Genomic DNA, 26,930 nt, shown 5'->3' with positions numbered 1-26,930 from the left:
GGCGTCCTCCGCGGGGCCGGGCAGCAGCGGCTCAGGCAGCCCGCCGGCCGCCACCGAACCGGCCGGGCCACCGCCGCCGCTCGCCCCAGGCCCCGCCCCGCCGGGACACGTGGGCTCGCGCCTTCCGGCGGCCCCGCCCGCCCCGCTCCCGGCCCCGCGGGCGGAGCTGCGGCTCCGCCCTCCCACGGCGGCTGGCGGGCCAAAGGGGAAGGTGCGGCCGCTCGGATTGGGGCTTGGGCCAGCGCTTCCGCGGAGCCCCTCACAGGAGCAGGATGCAGACGGAGAACGCGCCCTGCGGCTCCAAGGACACCCCCGGGAAGGGGCATGGACGTGTCCTCGGCCCCCCTCCCGGAGGCACATCCCCACCTCCCGCCCTGCTGTCCAAGAGATGGGCAGGAACACACCTTCTTTCCAAGGCACGAGTACCTCTCGACGACCGGGCTGGGTATTTCTATACACACACACGTAAAAATATACGCACATGCAGGCAGAACACAAATTCCGTTCTTTGTCAAGCGTCAGAAGACACAGACTGGGTGAAGGAGCTGAAGCCTTTGCCCAACTGCACGCCAACTCTGTCCAGTGCATGCTCTGGTTAAGGGAAAAGCAGCTGAACCTGTGTTTTCGCATGCAAACATGGCCAGACCGGGGTTTCTAAATAAATGATAAAATCTCAAACTTTGAAGTTTCAAGGTGGGATCGTCCTTCTTCCAGTTCAGGATTACATCAGCATTTTAGCAACTACCCAATGTACATGAGAACGGTACAAGCCCTGAAGCAAGCCCTTCTCTTCTGAAGGGCTGGTGGTAGCTCTTCACTTTCCCTCTTCCTTTGACGTTCCTTTCCTCCAGCCCCCTGTGTCTCCTGCCTTCTCCCCTGCTTTCCACATGCATCCTCCTGCAGTCTCACTTTCCTCTCTGCTGCACCCTTGCACATCCTTCTCCTGCCGAGTAATGTTTCCAGTCTACAGGCAGCTCTTTGGCATGCGGCAAAGAGATTAAGGAAGTTCATGTGATCTCTGTATTTATACAATTACATTTTATATTAGAATGAACAAACATTTTCTGTTTGTGAAACACTTTTATTAGGAAAAAAAAATGAAAAAGGCTGTATAACAAATATCCTCTCTGAAGTTGGTCAGAATTTTTCAAGTTGAAATTGAAATCTGAGGGTTAGGGTTTTTTCCCCCCCAAAGAGCAGAACGGTTTAACTGAGTCATGGTTTTATTCTTTTTTTATATAACCAGAATGTCCATGTTCAGAAGTTCTTCCAAGTATCTACATGAAATCCTATGACTGAATTTCATATCCCAAAGGATCAAGATCCTGGTCCAGAAGCATCAGAGAAGATTCCCTCAGCTTCTGTAAAAGCTTTCGGAGTTCTTCTTTTGAAAATACCTACGAATAAAAAAGACATAATGAAGTTGTATTTGTTGATATTTGCAATGAATAGCACAGATATACAAGTCAATGGTGGTTAATTAAGTTACTAAATTTTTTCCTCCTTTTTTCTTTTCAAGACAGTGTAAAAAACACCAGACATTTCAGAATGGCATTTAGTAAAGGACTAGAAGCTAGTATCAGTATCCAAAACCTGAGGGTAGTCTTAAGGTAGCTTTGTCTCGTAACTACTACAAAGACTATTGGGAAACAGCCAAATTTAATTTCCCTGTTATTGCTGGCAGAGATCTTAAGCCAATCGAGGTGAATGCGCCACAGTATTTTTCTTAGCCTTGATGTTTCTCAGATTTCTAATCTTTGGTTGGTGTGGTGGTATTTTTTTTTGGTTTGGTTTGGTTTTTTTTGGGGGGGAAGGAGTGTTGTGGTTCAATTTTTTTTTTTTTTAAAGTGATAAAGTTTTTTGAGGTTGTTTTTCAGGCTTTTGGAGGGAGAGAAGGTTAGGTAAACCAAGTGCTCCAAAACAAAACTTGCTTATACAATGTTCTGAAATGTAATGGAAATTGAAAAAAAAAAAAAAAAAATCAATTACAATTCTACAGTTCAACTGAATTCAATAGCCCCCATCCAAAAATTAGTTACTGCAATACTCAGAAAATGTGCTTGTCAAAACATGGGCATCATCTTCAGTGTTTCAAAGTTAACTCTTTAATTCCTTAAGTCAGCATACAAGGAAACCCTTTACTACTGCAGTGAATCGGAAGAGATGAAGAAACTGATGATGTTAAGGAACATATGGCATCTTCCTCTCTATACAGAAGCTTTTCACACAGTCAACCCACAGAGCTTTTAAATGGAAGCTAAGCGGTCTGCAGCTCTCAAGAACTCACCGTATAAAGCTTGTGTCGCTCAGAAGCAACCATGTCAGCCAGTCGTAGGCACTCCTGATACTGTCCAGTGCTATGTAGCACCGTGTGCAGTAAAAAGCACATCATTGGCAGACAAAGCTTTCGCAGCAAAATCATCTGGTGTGTTCGTTCAGGGTCATCCTCGGCATCCTTACCATAGCAAAATAAAATATTAGAATTATAAACATCTACCTTTAAAGGTAACTTAGTATAACTACATAATTAGTAATGTCAGAGGCAAAAAACTGGACGAACCAGCCTAGACTGGACTGCCCGATCCGATTCATATGGTAACTGAAGGGGAAGCAATCTGTAACCAGTCACAGCAAGGCCAGAGTAAATTATAACAAGAGTAAACAGAAGCACATCAAACTAAAGAAGATGAAAGGCACAACTGGGTACAATCCAGGCTTTGTGGTCTACGCCATGATATAAAAATTAATTTACCTCTCTGACGTCAACCATCCATCCTCCATCGACAAACAGCAACACATTGTACATTTTCTCTTTCACGTCAGCTGTAAGAGCATCCAAGAGGCCCTTCCAAATACCATAGTCCATCTGGCAAAGAAACAAAACACAAACTACTGCAGAACAGGGTAATTTCCAAGGCTGTTTTAACATGGGCTCTTCACCTAGTGTGGAACAGCCAGCGCAGCCCTAATTCAAATCAGGATCTTTAGCCAATTGCCAAAGCCTGTAAGCCTGCTGCTAACACCTATTTCCATCCTTGCTTAATTCCCTGTCCAGAGAGTCAGACAGGTTGTTCAGAAGGAAAGCCAATAGAGGAAGATAATTTTAAACAACTTATTCTGCCATGTTTGTAAAACAAATAGTTGTATAAACTGAATATAGTGTATAATCATATCAGCCAGACATGCAAAAAGAACTTTTGGCAAAACAAACAGAATTGCAGCATCTTTTAGAGAAGAAAATGTGACAAATAGAAGAATAAAAAAAGAGGTAACAGCAAAATCAAGTACTCAAATTTATTAATAACGCTGACAACCGACACATTACAATGAATATTTACTGTTACATTACAATATTATATGTAGAGCTGAGTCATATTAAAAAAAAACAAACTCATAATTTATTGTGCAGTGGCATTGCTATTCTACTGTCTCCTGCTCCCTCAACATAAAAATAGAGTTATTTATAATAGAATTCTTAGGTAATATGAATTAGTAGTCTTCTACTCTGTTTCATTAAAATAAGACTACCTCCTAAGCAACAACACACAGGTTTATAGTAAATAACTTGAACTTTTTTTACCTACCTCATACTTCTTTTCTTTATGTTCATGGGCCACCTTCTCAGTGAAACTTGCTTGTGGCAACAAAGAAGGCTTCTGTGGAGCCGAGTTCATGTGTTTAAACCATTCATTAAAGGTGTCGTGGGCTTCCTGGATTGCATTGGAAACAGTGTTTGGACATTTTTGACTCACATAATTACAAGAATGTTATTAAACACACAGCTACAGTGCATCGAGGAATCAGAAGTTAAATCAAATGGACAAAGCTTAAAGTTTCACCACCAAAGCCAAGCCACTATTACTTCTAAGTAATAACTTGGAATACAGCGTATCTGAAACTCACCAAATATGCCCGAATACATAAATGTTCCCGTATAGCATTGTCATCTTCAGCTGGAAGTGGAGTATCCATTCCCTGTTCTTCCCATTGGTTATATATTTCTGCTATAGAGTCTTGGGGAATCTTCACAAACACATCTTTTGCAGCTTCATGTTTCTTGGATGCTACAAGAATGTGAACTGAGTATCAAGAGCTTTGCAATTTCCATTCTTCATTTTCATTAACCGACAAACCCACGCTTTTTAACGGAATAGATTCAAAGTTATATCCAATGTAGCGCCAAGAGGCAATGAGAACAAAAACAACATTTGAAAAGTGTACAATATTTGTGGAGTTTAGTACCCAAGAACTTCCTCATGATTGCATTGCTTTGCTTAAGCGCTTCGGCCCTCTGTGCAGGATCAAATACGAGCCAGTCGATTACATCTATTTTCAGCCGATCCGCCTGTAAAAACCAACAACAGATTCACTGACATTTCGAGCTTACAGCTCATGTCGGACGCGTTAAGTTTGGTCAAGGAAACACCTAAGTTTCTAGAGATCTTTGGATAGCACTATGACATACTAACAAAGATCGCTTTATTCACAACTTCGGTATCAACAGCTTAGAAAACAATCCCTGCAATCTAGAATAATTCAAAAATCCATTTCTAGGTATTCCCAAGACATTCAGAACAATGGACGAGCATCAGCTCTCAAAAATTTTTATAGATTACCACACATCTTCCTCAAACTTTAATATGAATACACTGTACAAACATGGTTTATGGGGCCCTTGCTACAATCTTCAGGGGCGCCATCAGCCTGCAACCACAGTTTTCCAACTCTTGCGTGACATAAACTACCTATTTGGCTGAGAGAATTTCAACTTTGTACTGAACAGCAAAAAAATTGGCACAAGTCTGTGAACTATCATTTGCTTTCTAAACAGTACTTTGAATGCAAGCTCTTAGCAGTACCTCACTGTCACTGAAGTACTGAGTTGGATTCAACCGACAAAAGTGATGACAAGGCAACTGTCAGTAAAGGCAATGTCTGTCGTAGCTCGAATATGTCACTTGAACACGCAATAACGTACATCTGAGATCCAAAGTATTAATCCTGATAATTCTTAGAAGCTACAATAACATCTTACTCTCAGCTACAACATATTTTGTTATAGTAATTTCACAGGCTTTATCCTCACTTATCATTTGCATCCAGACATACTGCTGAGCAACTTACACCACAGCCCAGAAGATCAAAGAGATGCAGAAACAGAAGTTATGAATTCGTGCAATTCAACTTCTCACACTTGGTCACATGGAAAGTGCATTTCCCTCAGAGGCTTTTTCAAGGCAATTTCCACCATCATTGAAAAAGAAACATGGATCACGCATGATAAAAGACTCAGCAGTTGATTGCAAACTAGAATATCTGCCCTACCAAATACACTCACCTCCGTTGTGCCTGTATCCAACACGTGGTCATGGTGACTGAATTCACCAGCATCCTTCTTGCGGATGTTTTCAACAACAGTTTTTGTTATGGTTGCAACATCCAGACCTGGGTTAAGAGAGAAACACGTAAGAGCGATCATGAATTCCAACTTGCCACAAAATGAATTTCAGACTCCAGTTGATGATTGTATTCTTTACTACTAGTAATTCTTATCAGACTGTTCACACTCACATTGTCAGACTAAAGTATAAGCTTTTGAGATACGTAATTTATTGCAGTATTTTAGAAGAATGATATTTGAGATAACCGAGAATATCAAACATGGGAAAAATACTAAGACAATTAACATGTTTTTCAGTCTGTGCTGGGGACCAGCATACAGATATACTTGCTAAGACCACTGATTCCAACAATTCTGTCATCAAGACTATCATGTGACAGAAATGTACATGGAAAAGCTCAGAATAGTTCTTCTACAGATGCTGAAGTAGGACATTTTATTTTTGAAACCTTAGCCAAGTTTTTAAAAGAAAAAGACTAAAAAAATGATTGAAGAAAAGTCAAACACTGAAGTCTGCAGTAACTCTATTTCTTTGTGAATGTTCAGTGGCACAGAGGCATTGTCAAACAATGGACACTGTGCTGCTTCACTGTAGTCTCTTTTAGTTTGATGTATAGGCCTAGAAGGAAGCTTACAATTAATGCAAGCAACCCATCACAGCTAAGAAAGAGCACTATAAACAGGACAAAAAATTAAGACACTCATAACCTCCTGAAATACACAAACAGGTACGTATTTCTATAATTAGTTTTCTGAAATAATACAATCATGACAAGCTTCAGAGCATGTATTTGAGACAGGCAGCTGGCATTTACTTGCTGCTGTGTTTGGACATAATCCAGAAGCAAAAGTGGTATTTAGTTTAATTCAGAAAAAGAATTGCAATTCTATGTTAGTTAAAACCCACAATATACCTACTTGAAGAAGTGATCAGTAAATTCATTTTATTTAATTGAAAAACAAAGAGACACAGGAAGGAAACAATATCATCTTCATAGCTAGGTCTTGCATTAAAAACTACTGAAAGACAAAATAACTCAGGATATAAAATGATAATTTGAATATCAGCATATCTCACCTGCATCTTTTGCTAATTCAAGGCAGTGGTGGCGTTGATCACTTTCAGTGACATCTTCGAGAAATAAAGCATACTGAACAACAGCTAGCTCTGGGGGCAAGTGGCTAACGTAAAATGCTATTAAATCTATGTGCTTCTCAGATATCATCCGCTGCAGAATGAGAAGCAAATATTTAGAAAAACACATTGTATTCCTCTGTAAACACAGTTATGTAAAAATATTTTTTTATGTAAAAACATAAATGTGAAACAAATTTCTGATTATTTTGTTTTGCTATAGGAAGATTCCACTTCTCAGCTTCTAAACAAGGATCAATAAAACTGTCTCTTATTTAAGCACTGCTGACAGCAACTCTGCGTATTAGGCAAGCTTCCATGTATCTCTTGAGAAGAGAGTATTAACTGCGTCATAGCTCTTTCCATCCTGTAACCTTAAGTCTCCTTTTTTCCTCCTTTACGTCTAAATTACATCAGACAAAGCAAACTATGTTTTTGAAAGCTTACCTGAATGTAGGTCTTCAGGACTTCAACAGAAACTTCCCCCTTGTTGCAAACAAACATAAATTCAATTTTAAATCAGATAATGTGGCCAAAAATACCTCAAAGAAAAAAAGATACTTTACAGGCTGCCACTATTACACAGACACAGGTTATTTGCTTATCCCTGCTTCAGTAAACTACACGTTCAAACAGGCTCAGCTGGAAGAACTGTTTCTCTCAGAGAATGATTAAAAAAATAGGTCTTCTGATTCAAAGATTTAGTGGTCCAAGAACTTTCTTTTTCAGCAACTGGATAACAGTTTTTGGTCTAACTGGAAAGCTACAATTGTTTTTCAAATCTTCCCATTTTACCATATTTTTTAAATTAATAAATAAAATCTCAGATGAACAGATGACTATTGCAGTGTGCTACATGCACTGTTGTATTATAGAAAATGCTGATGTTCCTGCATACAGGGTATAAATATCACCCGGCTCATCTGTTATAGCCTATACTAAACAACCAAAGCATAGTCTGAGCACCTGAGACTGCCTCAGCTAAGTCTCAAGTGTTTGTTACTGTGAAGAAGTATCATTTTAGTTTTATATGTGTAAATGAAATTAGAGATCTTCATCTAAGCGTATACCTACACGAATTCAAATAAAGAACATCATAAAAGCTTGCACAACTGCCTCTTCCCTCTGAGGTCTACTGAGGGTTGATCAAGTAACCTTCCAGTAAATTCACCTACTCCAAAATTGTAGAGGCAGTAATCAACAGTTACTCACAATCCCACAATGGAATTCGTGCAGGAAATTACACCTTTTTTGTCCCCTCTGTTAAACATACGCTAACGACTAGTTCTACCATACTTTAGCTTAAAGATCTACTCTATTAAATTTTAAGTCTAGCCAAAAAAATGTGTTTGTACGCACACACCTACAAGTTCCTCTTAATCAGCTAAATTAACTGACTTCAAAATAAATTTCAACACGGGAATGAAGCAATTAGAGGCATGAAAAATATATCAGAACTGTATTTAAATCATCTAATGAAAACACACATTTGTCTTTTGCCAAAATAGGTTACATTCACAAACTTATTTGATACATAAGCACTTCTAAATTTTAAAATAGTAGAAACTGAGAGCTTCTAATTACTTGTGATTGCCTCAGAAAAGAGTAAGTGCGGCCATGTGACCCACCTGCACATTTAGCATAAACGGGCTAGGAAACTAGTAGGCTATAGTATGTATTTTGAGGAAATCTGGAGGTTTCGGCTAGTACCAATTACCTCAAGCAAAACCATTTATGAGCTTACAGCAATAGGTACAATTCCAAGGACGGTGTGTAAGATCAGGTTATATTCAAAGCATCTCGGCTGCTATGAATACGCCTAATTTTGAAGTTTGAGTCAGGTCCTTCTCAATAAAGAGCTTATGAGTAGAACCAATCATTCTCAAAAAATAATTTTCAAGCTGAACTGGAGGGGAGAAGGATGCTGTTTTCTAATTTTGTCTGTTGCATTTAGGCTGTAAGATCAACAAATGCACTATTTAAGCATGCAGCTCCTCATCAGCCTGGTGGTAACTTACCATCATTGTCTGTAGTTTATATATTTACACACAAGCATTTCTACTTCACAGACTAGCTATTGCTATGACAATAAATCAAATACAAGTGAACTTACGTTAGTCTGCAGTCCCAAAGTGCGGAAGAACAGAATAAGATGTGTCATGAAACGAAGGAGGTGTCCCGGGAGCACGCTTCTGTCTTTGGAAAGCCATCTGCTGAATTCTTCCATCAAACCTATAGCCACCAAGGAAATGTTGGTGTTAGCCGTATTACGGGCAAAAAACACCTAAGAAATGTTTCAAAATTATGCATTTATTCAACAAATGTTATTTGGCCTCAAAAGCCCAACAAAACAGAACATCAACAGTTTTGGAAAGATTTAGCTGTTTGTCTTAAATATCTGCTGTATATATTTTGTAATTTCTCAGAAAAAGTTATAGCAAAAGCCTCACGTATATTCTGACACATTTAGATGATTTCATGACTTCTTTGCAAACTACCTTCTATGCTAAACTGCAGAAAGTCCCTGCAGTTCTCGATTAAAGCAGCAGCTTAGCTTTTAGGTGGAGTTTGCCTCCTGTGTGCTTCTAAAATCCATTCACATGTAAGTTTCTGGAAAGGTCACTAGAAATAATGTAGTCAGTTGACATTTAAAAATCACTTGGAGAAAAGCTCACCATCCACATCTCCCAGTATAATGAATTTCTGAATCACATGATAGTGTTCTTGATTCTCCTCTATAACTCTCTGGGGAGAGAAGAAGAAAGTTCAAACTTTGAATAAAATCTTATAGCATAATGTATAAAGAAAGCAAACTTATAAATAAAGCAAAGGCTCCTTAGGAAAAAAAGCTTTCCTATTTCAAAGGGTATTCCACACAAAGAGCAGGAGAAAAGGCACTTGCTATCTCAATGTCAGGTTACAAGAATATTGACAAACTGAAAGAAAGAACCGGAATATAGATCTGTGGAGTTAATACTCTCATGGAAGGGATCCAAGACTAAGGGCTTCTTGCCCTGAAGAGGAGAATAAATAACAATGTTACACAGAACAGATTCTACAAAGTCATGGATATAAATCCTTAAAGAAAAGGCATGTGACACTTGAGGAAGAGATTTTTTTTTTTTTTTGGTAGAGGAATTAATGCCTGAAATACAATTCAAATGCACCTGCAAAGTTGCTATATGGTGAGGATCGCACTAGAAAGGCAAAGGCAGCTGAGTGTACCTGTGGCTGACTGCACCAATCTGTAAGCTATCTTTCAACATGTCTTTGTCTTAGCAATGGGATAAACGCTGTATGTCTATTCTATCACATAAAAGTAAGTGTAGTTTCAATTTAATCTTTACAAAATTAACATATAAGTTATATATTCCACCTTAAAGAAGTAAATACCCTGAATGTTAAAACAAAGAAACACAGTCTGTTTAAGCAAAAATGCTTTTAAGTTTTGAAAGGCCTGTTTTGAAATATGCGCGCAAACCTCCTACAAAGAAAACTGAAACTTCCTATAATGAAAATGGCATGTAATCAATCTTTGTGCATTTTATCAAAGTGTTAAATAGGTGATTGACTGTCTGCTTTGTATGTCTGACGACACTTGACAGCCAGCTCTTCCTTTAGCACACCCAACTAGTTTGGCAGATATGAGGCAAGAGAAAACCTGTTTATTTTTCATCATTAAAAGGCGGCAGCATATAGAAAAATCTATTTGAATTACAAAATTACATATTACAGAGGCAGAAAACCTACAATAAATCAGTCACTGTGCATATTTGAGCATTTCTTTAAATAGGGTAGTAAAAGCAGAACCTAGTGAACAGTTAAAAATGGTAAACAGTGAGGAGAAACAGTGTAATTAATATATACCTTTTTGTCTGTTGCCTGAAGTTCTTCAAAAACTTTTTCCGAAGTCCAGCTTCCAAGAAGGAGAGAAAAGGCACAAATTGTTACCTTGAATATTCCAAACAGATCCTGGAGGATGCTTTGTTGAGTACAGGGGCATAGTTTTACTTAAAACTTACTTTGTTTCTAAATAATCTCTTGGGAGCTCTTCCATCTCCTCTGCAGTTACTACTGAGGTTCGTATTTCCTGCTCAACAAGAGTGTCCACCATGACCCTGAAATATGCCCAAACAGTATCCTCCCAGGTATCACAAACCGGAAGAATCTACATATATTAATAAAAACAAACAAACAAGAGCAAAAATTATCAAGAGATGGGGAACTATCCGAATCCAAACAGAGCAACTGTAATGTAGGATCAGATTTCCAGGCACCAAAGCAGACTAATAACCATCTTGAACAGCAGCCTTTCTTTCATCAAAGCAGGATACAAAAAAATCCTTTCACTGAATAATGCTCTAGTTCCTTGATTATTTTATATCAATGGTAGTCAACAGAAGTCATCCTATCCTCCTTCCAGAGGCAGCACCACTCTGACACCATTCCCTGTCTTGTGTACTACCACTTCAGAAAACCAATCCAGATGAACACTACCCACTCCTCTGCCCGATTACTTTTCAGCAGGATCACTTTGCCTTACTGGTTTATGTCATGGATGCACAAGATACAGTGCAGTAGTCAGCTGTGCAGGGTAGGAGGAAGGGAGTACCGCTGCTATGTTGATATAAAGAACTTTATATCCAGTTCTTCTCTGAATCTGGCTAGGGTCTTTCAGCAGTGAAACCCTGGGACAAGTTCCAGAGAAAACACTGCATGTCATGAAACACTTCTCTCTTACAATAATTTTTCAGTAATTTCAGTAAAATTCAGTAATTTTAATTTAATTTCATTAAACATCTTTGCTCTGTCCTAAGAAGCTAAGTATCTTCTGCTCTATAAGTCTGTCTAATTTTACAATGCTTTTTTTCCTGCAAAAGAACTAATTTTAAATTTCAATGAATAAAACCTGAAAACACTCCCTATTCCCTTTCTTCATTTTCTGAATTATCTGTATTTCTACTACATCATACCAAGATGGGATGGGAGAGGAGGGTGGGAAATCAAGCTCCTCAAATAGGAGCTTACCACTGATTACTGTAACAGCAAGGAAACTTTTATGATAGCCTGCAATGTTCCTCATTGTTCTTAAAAATAATAAATAGAAAAATTTAAAAATCACTAGCTATGAGTGGGAGAGGACAAAAACATCTGGAGGATTAAAACTAATAAAAAGAAAGAGAGAACTACTTAAAGATAAAAGTGAGCATCATACAGAGTAAAAAACTGATTGATAATGAAATTAGAGTACAGAATAATCTTTGGATACACCAAGTTATCTATAAGAATTCCATGCATGAGCAAGAAAGTGACTATATAAGCTCTTAAACAATACTAACCTAAAAAAAAGAACTAAAACAACAACATTAGAACTGTTTGCACTGAAAGTCAGCAGGAATAATACTAAGGAAAGTCTATCACATATATTTAATGAAGGCACGTCAATCCTACAATGAACACGTCTATGAAAGCAGCAATGTTTGCTACTGTCCTGTTTACTGGATCTTTAAATGTACAATAACCAATAATTGCACTGTCACATATAAGACAGAAAATGCACAGGTACCAAACACCACTTAACTAGGAGGCTTGACCTACCTGTTTGAGGTTTCCACTCAGTGCTGCATAGATTGCTCTCTCATATCTATTAAACTGCTCCTAAAATGAACAGTAAAAAAAAAATAACTTTTAATTACAAAGCACATAAATTTTCTAGTCACTTTACATTTTATTAGAGATTAATCCATTACAAAATGTTTCCATTTAACGGCTTCCAGGAAAAGCTGGAAAAATCACAGCACACATCAGGAGCCAAAATAAGAACAGCAAGTAACTTCCCCTTCACTGGTATCCCCTTGTAACTTATCTGAAAAATTTATATCGACCTGGAAAGAAAGCAACGTTTTTCCATTCCCATTCCATTAGGTTAAGATGAAAGTCAAAGTTAGTGTCAGCAGTTTCACTTTCAACCAAATAAAAAAAAAGACATTTCCTAAGCCTGAAAAAATGGTGCTGATTATGTAGATTTTTCACTAAAACACATAAATTCGTTATTTCAGAAGTCCTTTTAAAAAACATAATTGCAAATCCTATAACCAGTAAACACAGAGGGAGTGGGTTTATTTAAAATCATGCTATAATGTTCAGAAAAGTTCCAATTTATATATTAATATCAAGCAAATCAGCATTATCTTACCTCTTCAGCCATACGCCAACAACTTATTTTCCAAACGCACCTGTATGGATTCCCTTGTACAGGCTCCAGCTCTTTTCCTACATGCAAGGGATAATTAAAAAAAAAGAAAAAAAAAGGAAAAAGAAAAAGGTGCTATTAAAAAAAGATAAACCAGTAACAAGGTAAAGCCTATTTTTTGTTATTAACTGAATTTCAATCTCTTTGGAACTCCTCCCAAAGCATTTTGTACTTTCGACTGGACCACAAAGAGGCTTTTCTGAGAAGCTTGGTAAATGCACATCTTTAAAGTTACACTATTTTGAAAGCTTGTCTGCTATCTAGCTTTGAAGAAAATAATGGGTTTGACCATAACATACCTACAATGTTTACATTTGGAAAACACAAAGTTAAGGAGAAAACGAATTTTTCTATCTCAAGGAATACAAACTTGTAAAAAGTGGCACTGTTTCAGTGCTGCTATTCTGCATGTATCTGCACGAGGACGTGCCTCATGGAATTAAAACCCATCTACCAGCAGGCTGGGTAGGTACACTCAAAACAAGGCTAGGACACTGGAGAAGCATGGAGATAAAACATGCTATCAGGAATAGAAAAGCAGGAAAGCATTATGCCTTCCAGACTTGGCTCTGCACAACACTTACACACGTTCTTAAATTCTTTGCTAAATCCCGCAATGTCCTGAGCATAAAGAGAAGCAAGGCACTGTGTTATAAATAGGACCATGTGCAAGGAAGCCCAGAACCAAGCAGAAAGGTAATTTAACAATCTTTAAATATTTTAAAAGCATCTCTTTTTTCCTGTGTTTACATTTGCTGAACTTTAGTCCTTCTGTACCTTTCTGAAGCTGAACATATTGTCCAACTTTGAGTCTGTAAGCAACAAAATGTTTGCTAGGTGGCACAAGTCAGATGTTGACAACATACAGACTGAAATGTTACAAGGAGGTGGAGGAGATCTGTTCGGAACTCTGAGACATCTATTTCCTAGTGATTATGCTTGTTTTTCAAAAAGAAAGTGACTTTAGCACGTTAAATGGATTCAGTGAACTCATACCTTCAGCTAAAATAATTTCATATTAGTTTTTACATATTCAACAGACATGGTAAAATATTTGAGATACAAAAAAGGCTCTTAAGATGAAAGACTTATTTCTCTTTGTCACAGACAGATATTAAGAGAAAGCCCTATTTTTACGTCTCAAATGCACTTTGAAATAGATACCTCCATTTCTGTTAGGATCATGATACAATTTCCATCCTTCCAAAGTTGCAGCTCTCCAGGCCTGACCACATCGTTTGCATAAGCGCTGTGCCTGAAAAATAATGGATTTTCTCAGCAACAGACTTCAAGGTAGGAAAACCACTAGCTTCTCCTTTAAAAATTTGAATGTTATTAAAATAGTAAATTTGCGCAGATTCTACTATGCAAAAAGTAAGCACAAAGAACCTTAAACCCAAAACAACTGAAAGATTTTAAAGTAAATAAAATGTCATCAGTGTTTTCTTCACTAAGCATTTCAGTTTTTAGCAATGTGAGAAATAAGCTCATCTTTGCTATCTTAAACAGCCGTTACACATCCTTCTGATAAGTTTAGTTTAAGGTGTCATCTTGTTGCTCAGATGTATAATCCATCTCCTCACAGTCATCTACTTTTCCATCTGACTTAGCCTTCCAAACCCCTCATGCATTTCTAAAACCAGCAGTCCCACCTTTCCCATAACAATATTCAGTAGTCTATACACTAGCACAAACAACTTTAATTCAAAGCTATTTTGAACAGCATGGAAAGTAGAACAGAAACTACAACAAAAACTTGCCTACAATTCTTCCAATCCAACACCCCTGAAGGAAAAAAAAAAAAAAGCCTAGTAAAGACTGTCTAATAGGCCTGACTGGTACTGTTCTAGCACTGACAAAACAGCATGAACAGTGAGAGAAATCGCAAAACACAGTCCTGGTTTGTTTAGCCAAATTCTGTTCTTTTCACACTGGAAGGCTGAAGACATTCAGCCATTTTAGGAATGGTGATATACAGTAAATCTAAAGAAGAGACAAGTAAGGGAAAAACATGGGCCCTCTGGAAGGAAACGGGAGACCCGGTTACCCAGGATATGGAGAAGGCTGAGGTACTCAAAGACTTCTTTGCCTCAGTCTTCACTGGCAAGAGCTCCAGCGGCACAGCCCAAGCCACAGAGGCAAAGGCAGGGACTGGGAGAATGAAGAACCGCCCACTGTAGGAGAAGATCAGGTCCGAGACCATCTAAAGAATCTGAAGGTGGACAAGTCCATGGGACCTGATGAGATGCATCCACGAGTCCTGAGGGAACTGGCAGATAAAGTTGCTAAGCCACTATCCATCATATTTCAGAAGTCGTGGCAGTTTGGCGACATTCCCACATACTGCAAAAAGGGAAACGTAGCCCCCATTTTTAAAAAGGGAAAAAAGGAAGACCTGGGGAACCACAGACCAGTCACTCTCACCTCTGTGCCCAACAAGATCATGGAGCAGATCCTCCTGGCAACTATGCCAAGACACATGGAAAAAAAGGAGATGATTGGTGACAGCCAACATGGCTTCAGTAAGGGCAAATTGTGCCTGACAAATCTGATGGCCTTCTATGACGGGTTTACAGTCTTGGTGGATAAGGGAAGAGCAACTGACATCATCTACCTGGACTTGTGCAAAGCATTTGACACTGTCTTGCACAACATCCTTGTCTCTAAACTGAAGAGACGTGGATTTGATGGACTGACCACTTAGTGGATAAGGAATTGGCTGGATGGTCGCACTCAAAAAGTTGTGGTCAACAGCCTGATGTCCGAGTGGAGGCCGGTGATGAGTGGCGTTCCTCAGGGGCTGGTATTGGGACCAGCACTGTTTAAAATCTTTGTTGGTGACATGGACAGTGGGATTGAGTGCGCCCTCAGCAGTTTTGCTGATGACACCAAGCTGTGTGGTGTGGTCAATATGCTGGAGGGAGGGGATGTCATCCAGAGGGACCTTGACAGGCTTGAGAGATGGGCCTGTGCAAACCTCATGAAGTTCAACAAGACCAAGTGCAACGTCCTGTACAGGGGTTGGGGCAATCCCAAGCACAAATACAGGCAGAACAGAGAATGGATTGAGAGCATCCCTGAGGAAAAGGACTTGGAGGTGCTGGCTGATAAGAACCTCAACTTGAGCCAGCAATATGCACTTGCACCCCAGAAAAGCCAACTGTATCCTGGGCTGCATCAAAAGAAGCGTGCCCAGCAGGTCAAGGGAAGTGATTCTCCCATCTGCTCTGCTCTTGTGAGATCCCACCTGCAGTACTGCGTTCAGCTCTGGAGCCCCCAACGTAAGAAGGACTTGGAGCTGTTGGAGCAGGTCCAGAGGATGGCCACAAAGATGATCGGAGGGCTGGAGCACCTCTCCTATGAAGACACACTGAGAGAGTTGGGGTTGTTCAGTCTGGAGAAGAGGAAGCTGCGGGGAGACCTTCTAGCAGCCTTCCAGTACCTAAAGGGGGCCTACAAGAAAGCTGGAGAGGGACTTTTTACAAGGGCATGTAGTGACAGGATTATGGGTAATGGCTTTAAACTGAAAGAGGGCAGATTTAGATTAGAAATAAGGAAGAAATTCTTCCCTCTGAGGGTGGTGAGGCACTGGAATAGGTTGCCCAGAGGAGCTGTGGATGCCCCTTCCTGGAAGTGTTCAAGGTTGGATGAGGATGAGGCTTTGAGCAACCTCATCTAGTGGAACGTGTCCCTGCAGAGGAGTTGGGTCTAGATGATCTTTAAGGTCCTTTCCAACCCAAATCATTCCATGATTCTATGAAGTTGTTCTAGCTTACCTGCTGCATAGTACCTACTGTATGGTAAATGAACAGAGGTTCATTTGTAATTCAGAGTAAACTCAAAGGACTTTAACTTACTCTTTCAGTAGTAAGTAACCCACTTCATGCTTATCAGAGAGTAGAGATATCATTGCAGCGACTGCAGAACAACTGATGCTACAAATTTTTATTCAAATTGCGCTGCAGCAACATGCTCGTGTGCCCATACTATCAGAAAATGAATAGATGTGCACCATGATGGAATAGAATTCTAGCAAGTAACCATATTCCCAAGTCTGAAGTCTTGGGCAAAAGAATCTGAAGTCCCTTTCCCTCCTCCCCCATTACTCAAATGTCATTATATACACATAGAGCCTAGTATAAGGGAATCAGTTTCCAGCTGAGGCCTTCAGACTAGACCACAACAGAAGTATTTACATGATTAAATCATGATAGCCACTTCTCAACTGGGAATTGTTATTCAGAACCGCTTTAGGACTGAAATTGCCTGGATGTTACTCAACTAAGGATTAATGCAAAGTACGCACATCATATATTCTCTCTAAGGTAGAGGAACAAGCAGACTTACAGTGAAAGAGTTAATGGAGGATAACTGTGCTTTTTAGAATATTTAGATAAAGCCTAGCAGAGTTTTTACAGCTGAAGACCTTGTCAAACAGTAAAGGTAAGAAAATTAAAAGTAGAAAGCAAGAAAGTAAAAGCTATTTTAACTAATAAGAGTAACCACTGTAAGTAACTACATTTCTTCTGATGGCAGTACTAGCCTATGGAGCTCGCGCACTGGTTCCCAGTTCTCAGTCCTGGGACATACCTCCAAATGTGTCATTGCAGTGGTTTGTACAAGGTAAAAAAAAAAAAGCCCTGAATCTCTCCCCCAACTCTGCTCAGATCATACACCCAAGGAGCAGAGCAAGTACAGTTTGCTTAATTTAATGCTATTTCTAAGGAAAGCATACATCAAACCTCTCTCTCTATTTAAAATTGCAAGTGTGTTCCAGTCTAATATGGAAGGAAGCCTGTATGATAATCTACTGATTATTAGAGATCCAGTTAGGAAGTTCTTTGAAACGTTCTGTGTGTTTGCCTGGCAGTATTTAGTATCAAGCCACCACAGTAAAAAATTACTGCCAAACAACCAAAAAACCCAAAGATACAATGTTTTTTTTAATAACGTCTCTTCTACACCCAAAATTACCTAACTAAACTCAAGATTTTATTAAAATAATAATTTAGCAGTCCATCACTGTCAGTATTGATAATAAATTAGAAATTAAATCGCTAAGAGCCAAATTGGAACAGACACTTTAGTCCACAGCTTTTCATCAGCTTTAATAAAGATTTAAATAAAGATTTAAAATAAGTTAAACTAGTTAACCAAGATAACTGTCTGCAGCTTACCTCATCTGTCATTCCTGCTCTGATGAGAGTGAAGAGATACTTCAATAACCTTGCATCATCTTCTCGATCCAAATCATCAAGTGGCAGTTTCTGTCTTATAGGAGCATCTGGATCCTGGAGCAAGAAAAAAACCTCACCATCCATCCGCACAATGCCTATCTGTCTCTTCCAATGATTTCCTGTCCTTTTTTATAATTTGGAATCACTTTCTCACATTGGCATAACAATCGGTACAACCCACATAGTATCTAGCATGATATTTCCCCGTCTTTCCTCTCTCGTTTCTTCTACTCCTCTTCTGTCACCGTTCCTATCAGAAGGAGCCATTGCAATTTCTTTATTTACTCCACCACCTTGTTTTTTTAGTTCCAAACTTCTCATCTTTCAGGTCTTCACACGTTCAAACATTCTTTCGCCTTCTGCCTCTCTACCTGTCAGACTGCTTCTCCTCCTCCACCTTCTAACTGAGAAGGCTTTTCACAACAGCTATACTTGCTTCTATTTAATCCCAACAGATCTTCTCAAGCCAATCAACACCCCGGATCACTCCTCAATTGAATTACTCTTCTACAACTGCTTCGCTGTCACTGAGACAGTTCATTAAATCCTTCTACTGGACAGTACTTTCCTTCCTTGACTTCCCTCCTTTTAGCTTTTACTATAGTAGCTCTCAAGGAATCCCATCGGGACTTGGTTTCATCACACTAGTCACAGTATAAAGATAGAACACCCTTGTCTGCAAGGGCTTCCAAACAGTTGTATAAGCTTTTCTAGTTAGGAACATGAGTTTGCTACAGACATAAAAAGTACCAATATAGCCATTTCCTTCACCAACTAGACCACAGGTACTTGCGATGGGGGTGAGGTGGGGGTGTGGAAATGACTGCTGGAAAGAAAACAGAAGACCACATATCCCAAAAGGAGCTCCAGAAGTGTCCTGCCTCACAATTTCTGTACTAATCTTCTCCTTTTCCAACTTAAATGTTTTGCTATTTTTAGATAATACAACTACTTTTGGATAGTACAGCCATCTAAAAATTGGTGGAAGACTGTGAAAATAGCATATATGCTCTCTCTAAGCCATTCTGAAACCAAACTTTATTTTTCAATCATACTTACCAACTCTGTTACCAGAGCTCGTGAACTTCCAAGGTATGTACTTAACTGTCGCTGCTTCAGGCTATGTAGTGTGTTCTCCCTGAATGCAGTGAAATGTTTTTCAGAAAAATGTGTATTGTTTTTTTTTTAAAGCATCTTTTAATAAGACACAAATATTGAAAGATATTTTTTCTTACATGGAATATGGTTACAGAAGAGACACAGTTGGTTTGGTTCGTTTATCAATGTGTTACTGTTGTGCATGAAAATGCAACATTTCACAAGAAGTACAATATTAGAATCAATTCACATATCTTTGATTTCTTTCAAAAGCATCCATTATTTCAATCATTCATGTATTTAACCATGAGCTGATTTCTGCATGACCAAAATTTCCCATTAGCATTCACTATAAAGTCAATCTAGGATAGAAATTCAGCTTTGGACGAACACCTGATTCCAAAAAGCCTGTACTCACTGGTCACTAAAAGCAGGTTTATTCTAGGCATCTAAGATCAAAGGTAGGCTGTAATATTTTCAGCCTTAAACCTATCATTGATAACAAAGATGACAATAACAGCTTCTGGTGAAGGGTCAATCACACAAAAGTGATGACAAGAACTTTTACAGGCAAAAATTAAAGCCAGACAAACAAGTCACTTCTTGAGAAACACATAATAAAATGCTTTTATCCAGCATAAATAGCAGGTTGATCAGCAGGTAAACATCTCTTACTGTGCCTTATTATGAAAAATCAAATCCGCATCCAGGTTAAGATTAAATAAAGTTGCTTTGATAGTTTTCCTTCTATCCTCGCCTCCCAAAAGCAGTAACTGACTTTTGAGAAGACATACTTCAGTGAGTAGGTAAGAAATCTCAATTTTTACATCTAAGAATTTAAAGAAAAGTGAATGAAGTGAACAACTTTAAAAAATCCTCTTCTTTTTAAGAGTGATTCTGTGTCTGCCTGAGAATCTTACACCTGATGGGAGCATGCATACAATCAAAGTAAGTCTGAACTTACCAATATACAGATTTTGCGTAAAACTCAATATTATCGGAGAAGTCCCCAATTTCATCCTTGGCAATGCTCTCTAGCCAATCTACCACCAGCTGGAATAAAATTAAATTGCATTTTTAAAACAAATAACATGTAACAAACAATATTTTAACTGCCTTCCTCTCATCTCTGGATCTACTTGTTATCTACATGGTAACCAAAGGCACAGACATCCTGAAGACTATTCCACTTTAAGCATCCAATATGAAGGTTGCTTAGGCACTTGATCTCTATTTCTCACTAGATGCTGTGGTTACTACAGTGCTACTTAACAAGGTTATTAATCACCATCAACAGTAACAGATGCTCCAAATGGGAATAGCCCTCAGCCTTCCATCCTCTCCAAGCTAGCCTGAAAAACATTTCTGATCTTTAGAAACCAGAGAGCATTATTTTTACGTGTATAAAAAAAAAAAAACGTACTTCAGTGAATATAAAGAAGTATTAGAAATTTCTGATCTTTAGAAACGAAAGAGCATAATTTTTTGGACACATAAAGGATAAGACACTGTAGTGAATATAAAGAAATAAGGATTAGAAACAGTTTAATAAAGTGCATAGAGCACTAGTGTTATAACCATTTCAGTGTCTACTGATCTAGTTCCATTCTCATCTCAAAAACATTCCATTGTACCTGGCTTTGTCGAACAAGTGAGTCTTTCTGAAACAAGTTGTCTACATTCGTCTTTTCACTAGCAGTTAAAACCTATTTAAGAAAAAGCTGATTATTACTTAACGGAAAAGAAAACTTGCACAAAACCATGAATACCAAACGGAACTCATACTAACTCATCAACTTTCTACAAGTTCAGTATGTTACCTGTCCCCTACCCCTTTTTTAAAAAGGATGACAGTATACATTTGTTTCATTTCAAGGATTGTTTACATCCAGTTACACTAAAAACTGTAAAAATGAGATTCAGAATATAATTCATAAATGTATGACCACAGAAAGATGCTACATAGTAGATACATTGATTCCAGAGTCATACTATCCTAAATCCTATTTATTACCGTATACATAAAAAGGTGACTTTTTCCAAGACCATATGCACACTTAGCATGAAGTGAAAAAAAACCACCACCAAACACAAAAAAACAACCCCAGAACCCTGATCTTTATCTGCTCTCCTGAAATAATTTAGCTTTCATTAGACTTGCAACAAAAAGAGAACAGAAGATGCATTTTCCTAAAAAACACAGGTAGAAGACGGTTTTTTAGCACAACAGCGTTTAATTTAATAGGAACAACTTAGCAATGGGAATTCTAGAGGAAGCTGTTTTATGACTGAAATAAAAGCAACCACGATTCTAAATTTTACAAAGGCAGAGTCACTTTTCTTGTTTTGTCTTCCTAAGCATATCCTGGAAGCAAAGGCTGGAAGCACTGTATTGACACAGACAAGAAGACTACAGCTGAAAGAAGAACGCTAAAAAATTTGGATTTCTCTTGAGATAAATTGGAATCAGGACTACAAAAGCCAGACAGCTTGAAACCACACGTTCTTGTTTTAGGCAAAGAAAAATTATCTCTGACCTACAGGAACATCACCACTATTGATGTAACTTTTTAGAAGAAATAAACAGTAATTTCTAATGGATCTTCCAAGTTTATGTCGAATACTTAAGGAGGAAATAAAACATAAACCATAGTTTATAACATTTTTTACACTAGCATTTTCTATTTAGAACTGAATATTTAAATTCACTTTTCACAATATATGAAATAACTTAGTACAATAAAAATCAAATTGGTCTCATTTTTGCTTACATTCTTTCACCTTTGAATTTTGAGTGGCTGCAATATTGAGATTGTAAAAACAAAATACAAGCATTTAGCTTATTATATAGCTTTAAAAAAACCCAAAAAAGTCCAAGCTTACTGCGATATCAAATGCAGTTTCATCTTCCAGTGCAGACTGTATTCTGTCTCTAGAAATAAAAGTGTAAAACCTTAAGATTAAAACAAAGCTGAGGAAATTCAGCAGAATGCATAAGTCAAAGTGCTTTAAAATACCTTCAAGAAAAATGTTCTTTTAAAAAAATAGTATAAGTTGCAAAATAACAATAGGCCCATTTACAACTTTAATTTCTATAAATAGATAATAGACATGTATATCTGCACCTAGTTCCATAAACAGATTATTAATAGGTACTTAGTTGCTTCACTCCATATTATAAACTCATAAAATAATATATCCAAGAAAGTCAGCTCAGTTCAAAAGCGTAACACGCTTTTCAAAGGAATTACCTGTAAAGCGAGGACAACAGTCTCCAAGTCACCATCTCCTGCTTGAGAAGCCACAAGACACTGGCAGTTTTTGAAAACTTTTGCTGTCCAGGAGTTGCTCGATAAACTATTTTCCCTAGTATATTCACCTGAGGTAAACAATTTATACATAGTTAATATTGCTTATCATTGTATTTTTTTTTTCTAAGCCATTACAGCAATCCTTTCATTATCCTGTATGCTCTCAACAACCAAATTTGATTACCATCTCTTCAAAATAGGCAGATGGATACACCACACCATAAATTCTCTTAATTATTATAAAAAAAATATTAACACAGCCTAGACGGCATAACCAAGAGAGCAGCTTTGCTTTGCAAGGCACTGTACGAACCCAGGATAAAACCAGTTTATGTCGATGAATTAAAAGCATCAAAAGGTGCTTTTTAGGGAGGGAGAAGAGGCAACCACTGAAAAAAAAACCCAAACCAAACCCCCAAACTTTGTTTCCATATACATCAATATGCAACATAAAGTCAACCCTACTGGTATTTGTGACAGTTCTTATCAATGCCTAAAAGATGCCTTTTTCTTGCCAGCTCTGGTAAATGAGGAAACCCAAACTGTTGGTTACCACATAATTTACAGTATCACCAAAAAGAAATTCTATTCTCTTTTCCTTTATTATGAAGAAAACTTAGATAACAAAGTCTTCTCCATCTGTAGGTGGTTCCAGAGCTCCTACTACTTCTAAGAACGGCCCCAAATTCTTACATTTTAAGAGTACTCAATTTGTCAGGCATCAATATATTCACCAGTTTCCAAGTGGGAGGTGAGCAACAGATTTGGAGGAAAGAATAAAGTGCACCATCACGATGCAAGAGAGGAGCATGATCTTCTGTTCCCTTCTATTATCTCCCAGAAAACATGAAAGGAGTTCAGGGCTGCTAGAAGCCCCTGGACTGATCTCAGGGTACAGCTAAGAGGCAGCATGAGAGCTCAAGGCTGTCCCTCCACCTCCACCCCAAGCCCTGTCAGCAACATCCAAGCCAATCCTTGGAGCAACATCCTTCACTCTACTTTTGTAGGTTCTTGGCAACACGCAATCAACTCCTCACAATTCCAAGCGGCTTAAACTAACCACTCTGTATTCCATGATCTTGTAGATGATATCCATATTCTCAAACAGGAGGAACGCAAGAGACCTCGGAAGTTCCACCATCTCACAAAATAATTAAGTTCACGTTTATTTTCCTTCTTGTCTGCTTCCCACTTGGGAACACAACTGTGGTACACACCTCACTGAAGATCTCAGAGTTCTCCAACTCAGCCCCAACAACAAATTTGCACAAAACAGGCTAGCAACCTTCTACCAAGAACGCATTTTCTTAACATAGACATAGGTATGAAGTCTTTTAAAAGAGAGTTATCTGCCCACCTCCCTCTTTTGTGATCAACACTTATTGACAGAAGCATCATAATTTCTTCCTTTCAAACTGTCAATCCCTGCTGATTCCAAATTGTCAGTCAACAGTCAATCAAATAAAAAAACTGTCTAAAAAGCAGAGACACCTTAAATCTAACATTGAGCCTCGTACTGCCAGCTTGTTAATACTGCAGCAGAAAGCCCTTAAAGCATCATAATCCAATGATTTTATTTATTTATATCCAAGAGAAATAAGTTCTTTTTAATCCATCTTATTAACAAAAAATCTATACATCTGCTCATGTTTCTTGTCACTTGAAACTTGCAGTGGAATAGCAGCCAGATGACACTTTTAGTATTCAGCAAGCTACACAATGGGTATTCCTGTGCCAACGTAATGCATGAGGAAAGAGAGATGCTATTCAATGCTAGTGTTCAGTGACTCATAAGACTGCAACCAGCTGGAAAATTTAAATTATCTATGTTATGCACCGTGACTTCTCAGCTTGAAGAAAAATAGCAATACTACTTAGGGAAGAAACTGTAAAATAAAGTAAATAAACAAACTACTTACCTGACTGTTACAAATACTCTCATACTCATCCACAAGATCAAAAATGGTAGTTGATGTATGCTTCAGGAAGGAATGCAGAAAATCTGAGTACATGCTCATGGTAGCTAGAACAAATTTAAGAAGAAACGGCCATATTAGTCAGATACAACTTCATAAAAAAACCTCAACAAGCTACAAAAAAATCCTTCTGGTGACAAGGCATCTCGTCTTTTGTAAATCTAAATGAGGACAATGACGATACCAACTATTTATATTCTATAAAGTCAGAAGAACTTACCAGCAGAGATATTAAGATACACAGAAGCTACAATGTAAGTCAGATAATTTAAAAACTTTTACTGTAAACATGTAATCTGAGAAACTTTTAACAACAAATTCATTTGTGTATCTCCACAAAACTAATCCAGTTTGCATCTTACATCACCAGAGCATCTCATTTGTGCCATCAGGTTCTACAGAAGACACAAACTTTCAAAACTCCAATAAATGGAAGAGATAACCTTCTGAACTTTTAAAACTAGATGTTTTTTGACAAAGAAATATCTCAGCAAAATAATACAGGAAAAAAAAAGTACATATGTATTTATATCCCACAAATAAATGTGGTCAATTATTATAAAAACTTCAGACTGTCTCACCAGCTTCCCCAGGATCATCCTCACGCAACAGTACAGCGCTCATAGTGACATCTTCTGTCATATTGGACATGTCTAGGTTTACAAACATTCCTGTCTGCTGAGGTGAGAGTGCCATTGTCCAGTTACTTTCATCCAACTACAAGCACAACAAGAACATAAGGAAAATAAACAGCAATCTCAGACTATTATAAGCCTAGCTCTAAGTCTTTGCATTCTATACGAATGACATAAACAAAGCAATTCTAAAAATTAACAGTGAAATAACTGCCTTTATATAAGGGTCAACTATGCCTTTATCAAACAGCTCTGAAAAGATAAATTTTAATCTGAAAAAAGGAAATTCTAAATAGTTTGGGTATTTTTAGGAAATAACTAAAGTAGAAGCTAATCTAATAAGACCGTCTACTTTAAAACGCCATGCATCACTTTTCATCTTAAACCAAATACATTTCTCTAAACTTTTATATTACATTATGCTAAATGTTTACTTAGTATTTTGTTGTTCAAAGTAAAAAAAGACAGAATAACACTGACTAGGTTGTAAAGCAGCTGTGAAAAGTTAAACAAAATAGTTAAAATTTGAATTGCAACCATTTACCAGTCTTTTAACCTTCTTGGTGAATTACTCAAAATAATTTAAATGAATGAAGCAATACAAGTTTAAAATAATTAAGTATCACAATGTTAAAGGGGGAAATAACAACATACCGGTACTTTTTGGGGACAACTTCAGGGGAGGTACATATCTGACACCAGAGCAGCAAAACAGCCAAAACAGAAGATAGACTGTACATAAGCTGCACTGACAGGACAGCTTCCTATAGCTGTTCCCATGACAGCAATTGTCTTCTCAGCAGCAACCAACGCTACACAAAGACCCAGAGATGTGCCACCGTTTGATTCTTCTTTCAGACTCTTAAAATGGTCCCACCCAAACAAGTACAAACAGGGAACCAGATGACACTGCTGTAGCAGTCTCTTCAGCATATCCAAAAACTGCGAACGGATACCTGTTATTCTTCCTTTTATGTCCCAGTTTCTACCCACAGTACTCCCCTTGCCCGAGTTCTGTCGTTATTACCCTCTAGCCAACCAGAGCAGAATGTTATAGCACTCCGACGGTAGAATAAAAATAACCAGAAACTCAGTTCCAGTAAAATCATATCAGGTCTCTGTGGGAAATACTAAAAGGGCTGATGAGTGTTCTTATCTAGTAGCAAGTAAATTTCCACAAGACTTTATTTTAAGTCCTTTTTCCATCACCATCCTGTGAAAGCCTTTGTCTAGTCCCAAGTTTCCCCCTGCTAATCTAAACTGGATTCAAGTCAGAGCTCTAAACGTTAACCTAAAATGTACTCCACTCGCAAAACGCTGGCTATTGAACGACAAGAGACTCTGAATCAGTGGAAAAGTGTCACTGCTGAGAGCTGTACACATGTTGATCAACTAGGCCTCAGAACCTGGTAATCTAAACAAATGGGCTGTAACAAACTATAGAAACAACCTGAAGGGAGAATGAATTAAAATGCACATACAGAAAGACATCTTAATTTGTTGTGAGTTAATTTAAAAATAAACGGAGATAAAATACTTCAGATGTCCCTACTCATAACTTTTTTAATCAGTGTTTTTCCAAAGATGTTAAAGTAGAAGTTAATTAACGTCATCTGAAAAGTCATCAGAAGAACTTGTCCTTTGAAGTCCAAGCTTTAACATCCAAGTGAAGCCTAATACTGGAGAGTGCCAAAATAAGAAAAATTCTGAAGGTTTATCTTGCTGACATAGAACAATTGTCTTTGAAGAATTTGTTGACAAGCAAAGCCAAGATTTTTGTAGTCGCAGGCTGACGTTACAAGGACTAGCTTAACACACATCGCTGCATCATCGCAAAGAACACCACAGTAATAAAGAACACCAGCAGGAAGCAGCAATAGTAGG

General features: G+C 38.1%; 1 protein-coding gene across 1 annotated transcript in view; it reads right to left on the bottom strand.

Moving 5' to 3' along the window:
• Positions 1-1,077: 1,077 nt before the first annotated feature.
• The window catches only part of NUP107 (nucleoporin 107), a 35,222-nt gene continuing 9,369 nt past the window's right edge, over positions 1,078-26,930 (bottom strand). Inside the window, exons 5-28 of the mRNA XM_086610848.1 lie at positions 24,993-25,128; positions 24,355-24,458; positions 22,376-22,503; positions 22,008-22,056; positions 20,759-20,830; positions 20,089-20,177; positions 19,086-19,164; positions 17,967-18,080; positions 13,954-14,044; positions 12,733-12,809; positions 12,135-12,194; positions 10,559-10,704; positions 10,404-10,452; positions 9,212-9,281; positions 8,650-8,768; positions 6,984-7,022; positions 6,480-6,630; positions 5,339-5,445; positions 4,243-4,345; positions 3,904-4,064; positions 3,585-3,710; positions 2,753-2,866; positions 2,288-2,455; positions 1,078-1,397 (exon numbers count right to left, since the gene is read on the bottom strand). Coding sequence (XP_086466974.1) covers positions 1,290-1,397; positions 2,288-2,455; positions 2,753-2,866; positions 3,585-3,710; positions 3,904-4,064; positions 4,243-4,345; positions 5,339-5,445; positions 6,480-6,630; positions 6,984-7,022; positions 8,650-8,768; positions 9,212-9,281; positions 10,404-10,452; positions 10,559-10,704; positions 12,135-12,194; positions 12,733-12,809; positions 13,954-14,044; positions 17,967-18,080; positions 19,086-19,164; positions 20,089-20,177; positions 20,759-20,830; positions 22,008-22,056; positions 22,376-22,503; positions 24,355-24,458; positions 24,993-25,128 — 2,460 coding nt within the window. The 3' untranslated portion in view covers positions 1,078-1,289. The remainder of the gene's footprint in view (positions 1,398-2,287; positions 2,456-2,752; positions 2,867-3,584; positions 3,711-3,903; positions 4,065-4,242; positions 4,346-5,338; positions 5,446-6,479; positions 6,631-6,983; positions 7,023-8,649; positions 8,769-9,211; positions 9,282-10,403; positions 10,453-10,558; positions 10,705-12,134; positions 12,195-12,732; positions 12,810-13,953; positions 14,045-17,966; positions 18,081-19,085; positions 19,165-20,088; positions 20,178-20,758; positions 20,831-22,007; positions 22,057-22,375; positions 22,504-24,354; positions 24,459-24,992; positions 25,129-26,930) is intronic.

The sequence above is a fragment of the Tauraco erythrolophus genome, chromosome 4 (genome assembly GCF_009769465.1).
Source record: "Tauraco erythrolophus isolate bTauEry1 chromosome 4, bTauEry1.pri, whole genome shotgun sequence".
Classification (NCBI taxonomy): domain Eukaryota; kingdom Metazoa; phylum Chordata; class Aves; order Musophagiformes; family Musophagidae; genus Tauraco; species Tauraco erythrolophus.
The sequence above is the reverse complement of the archived record's forward strand: the minus strand, read 5'-3'. Positions and strand labels throughout refer to the sequence as shown.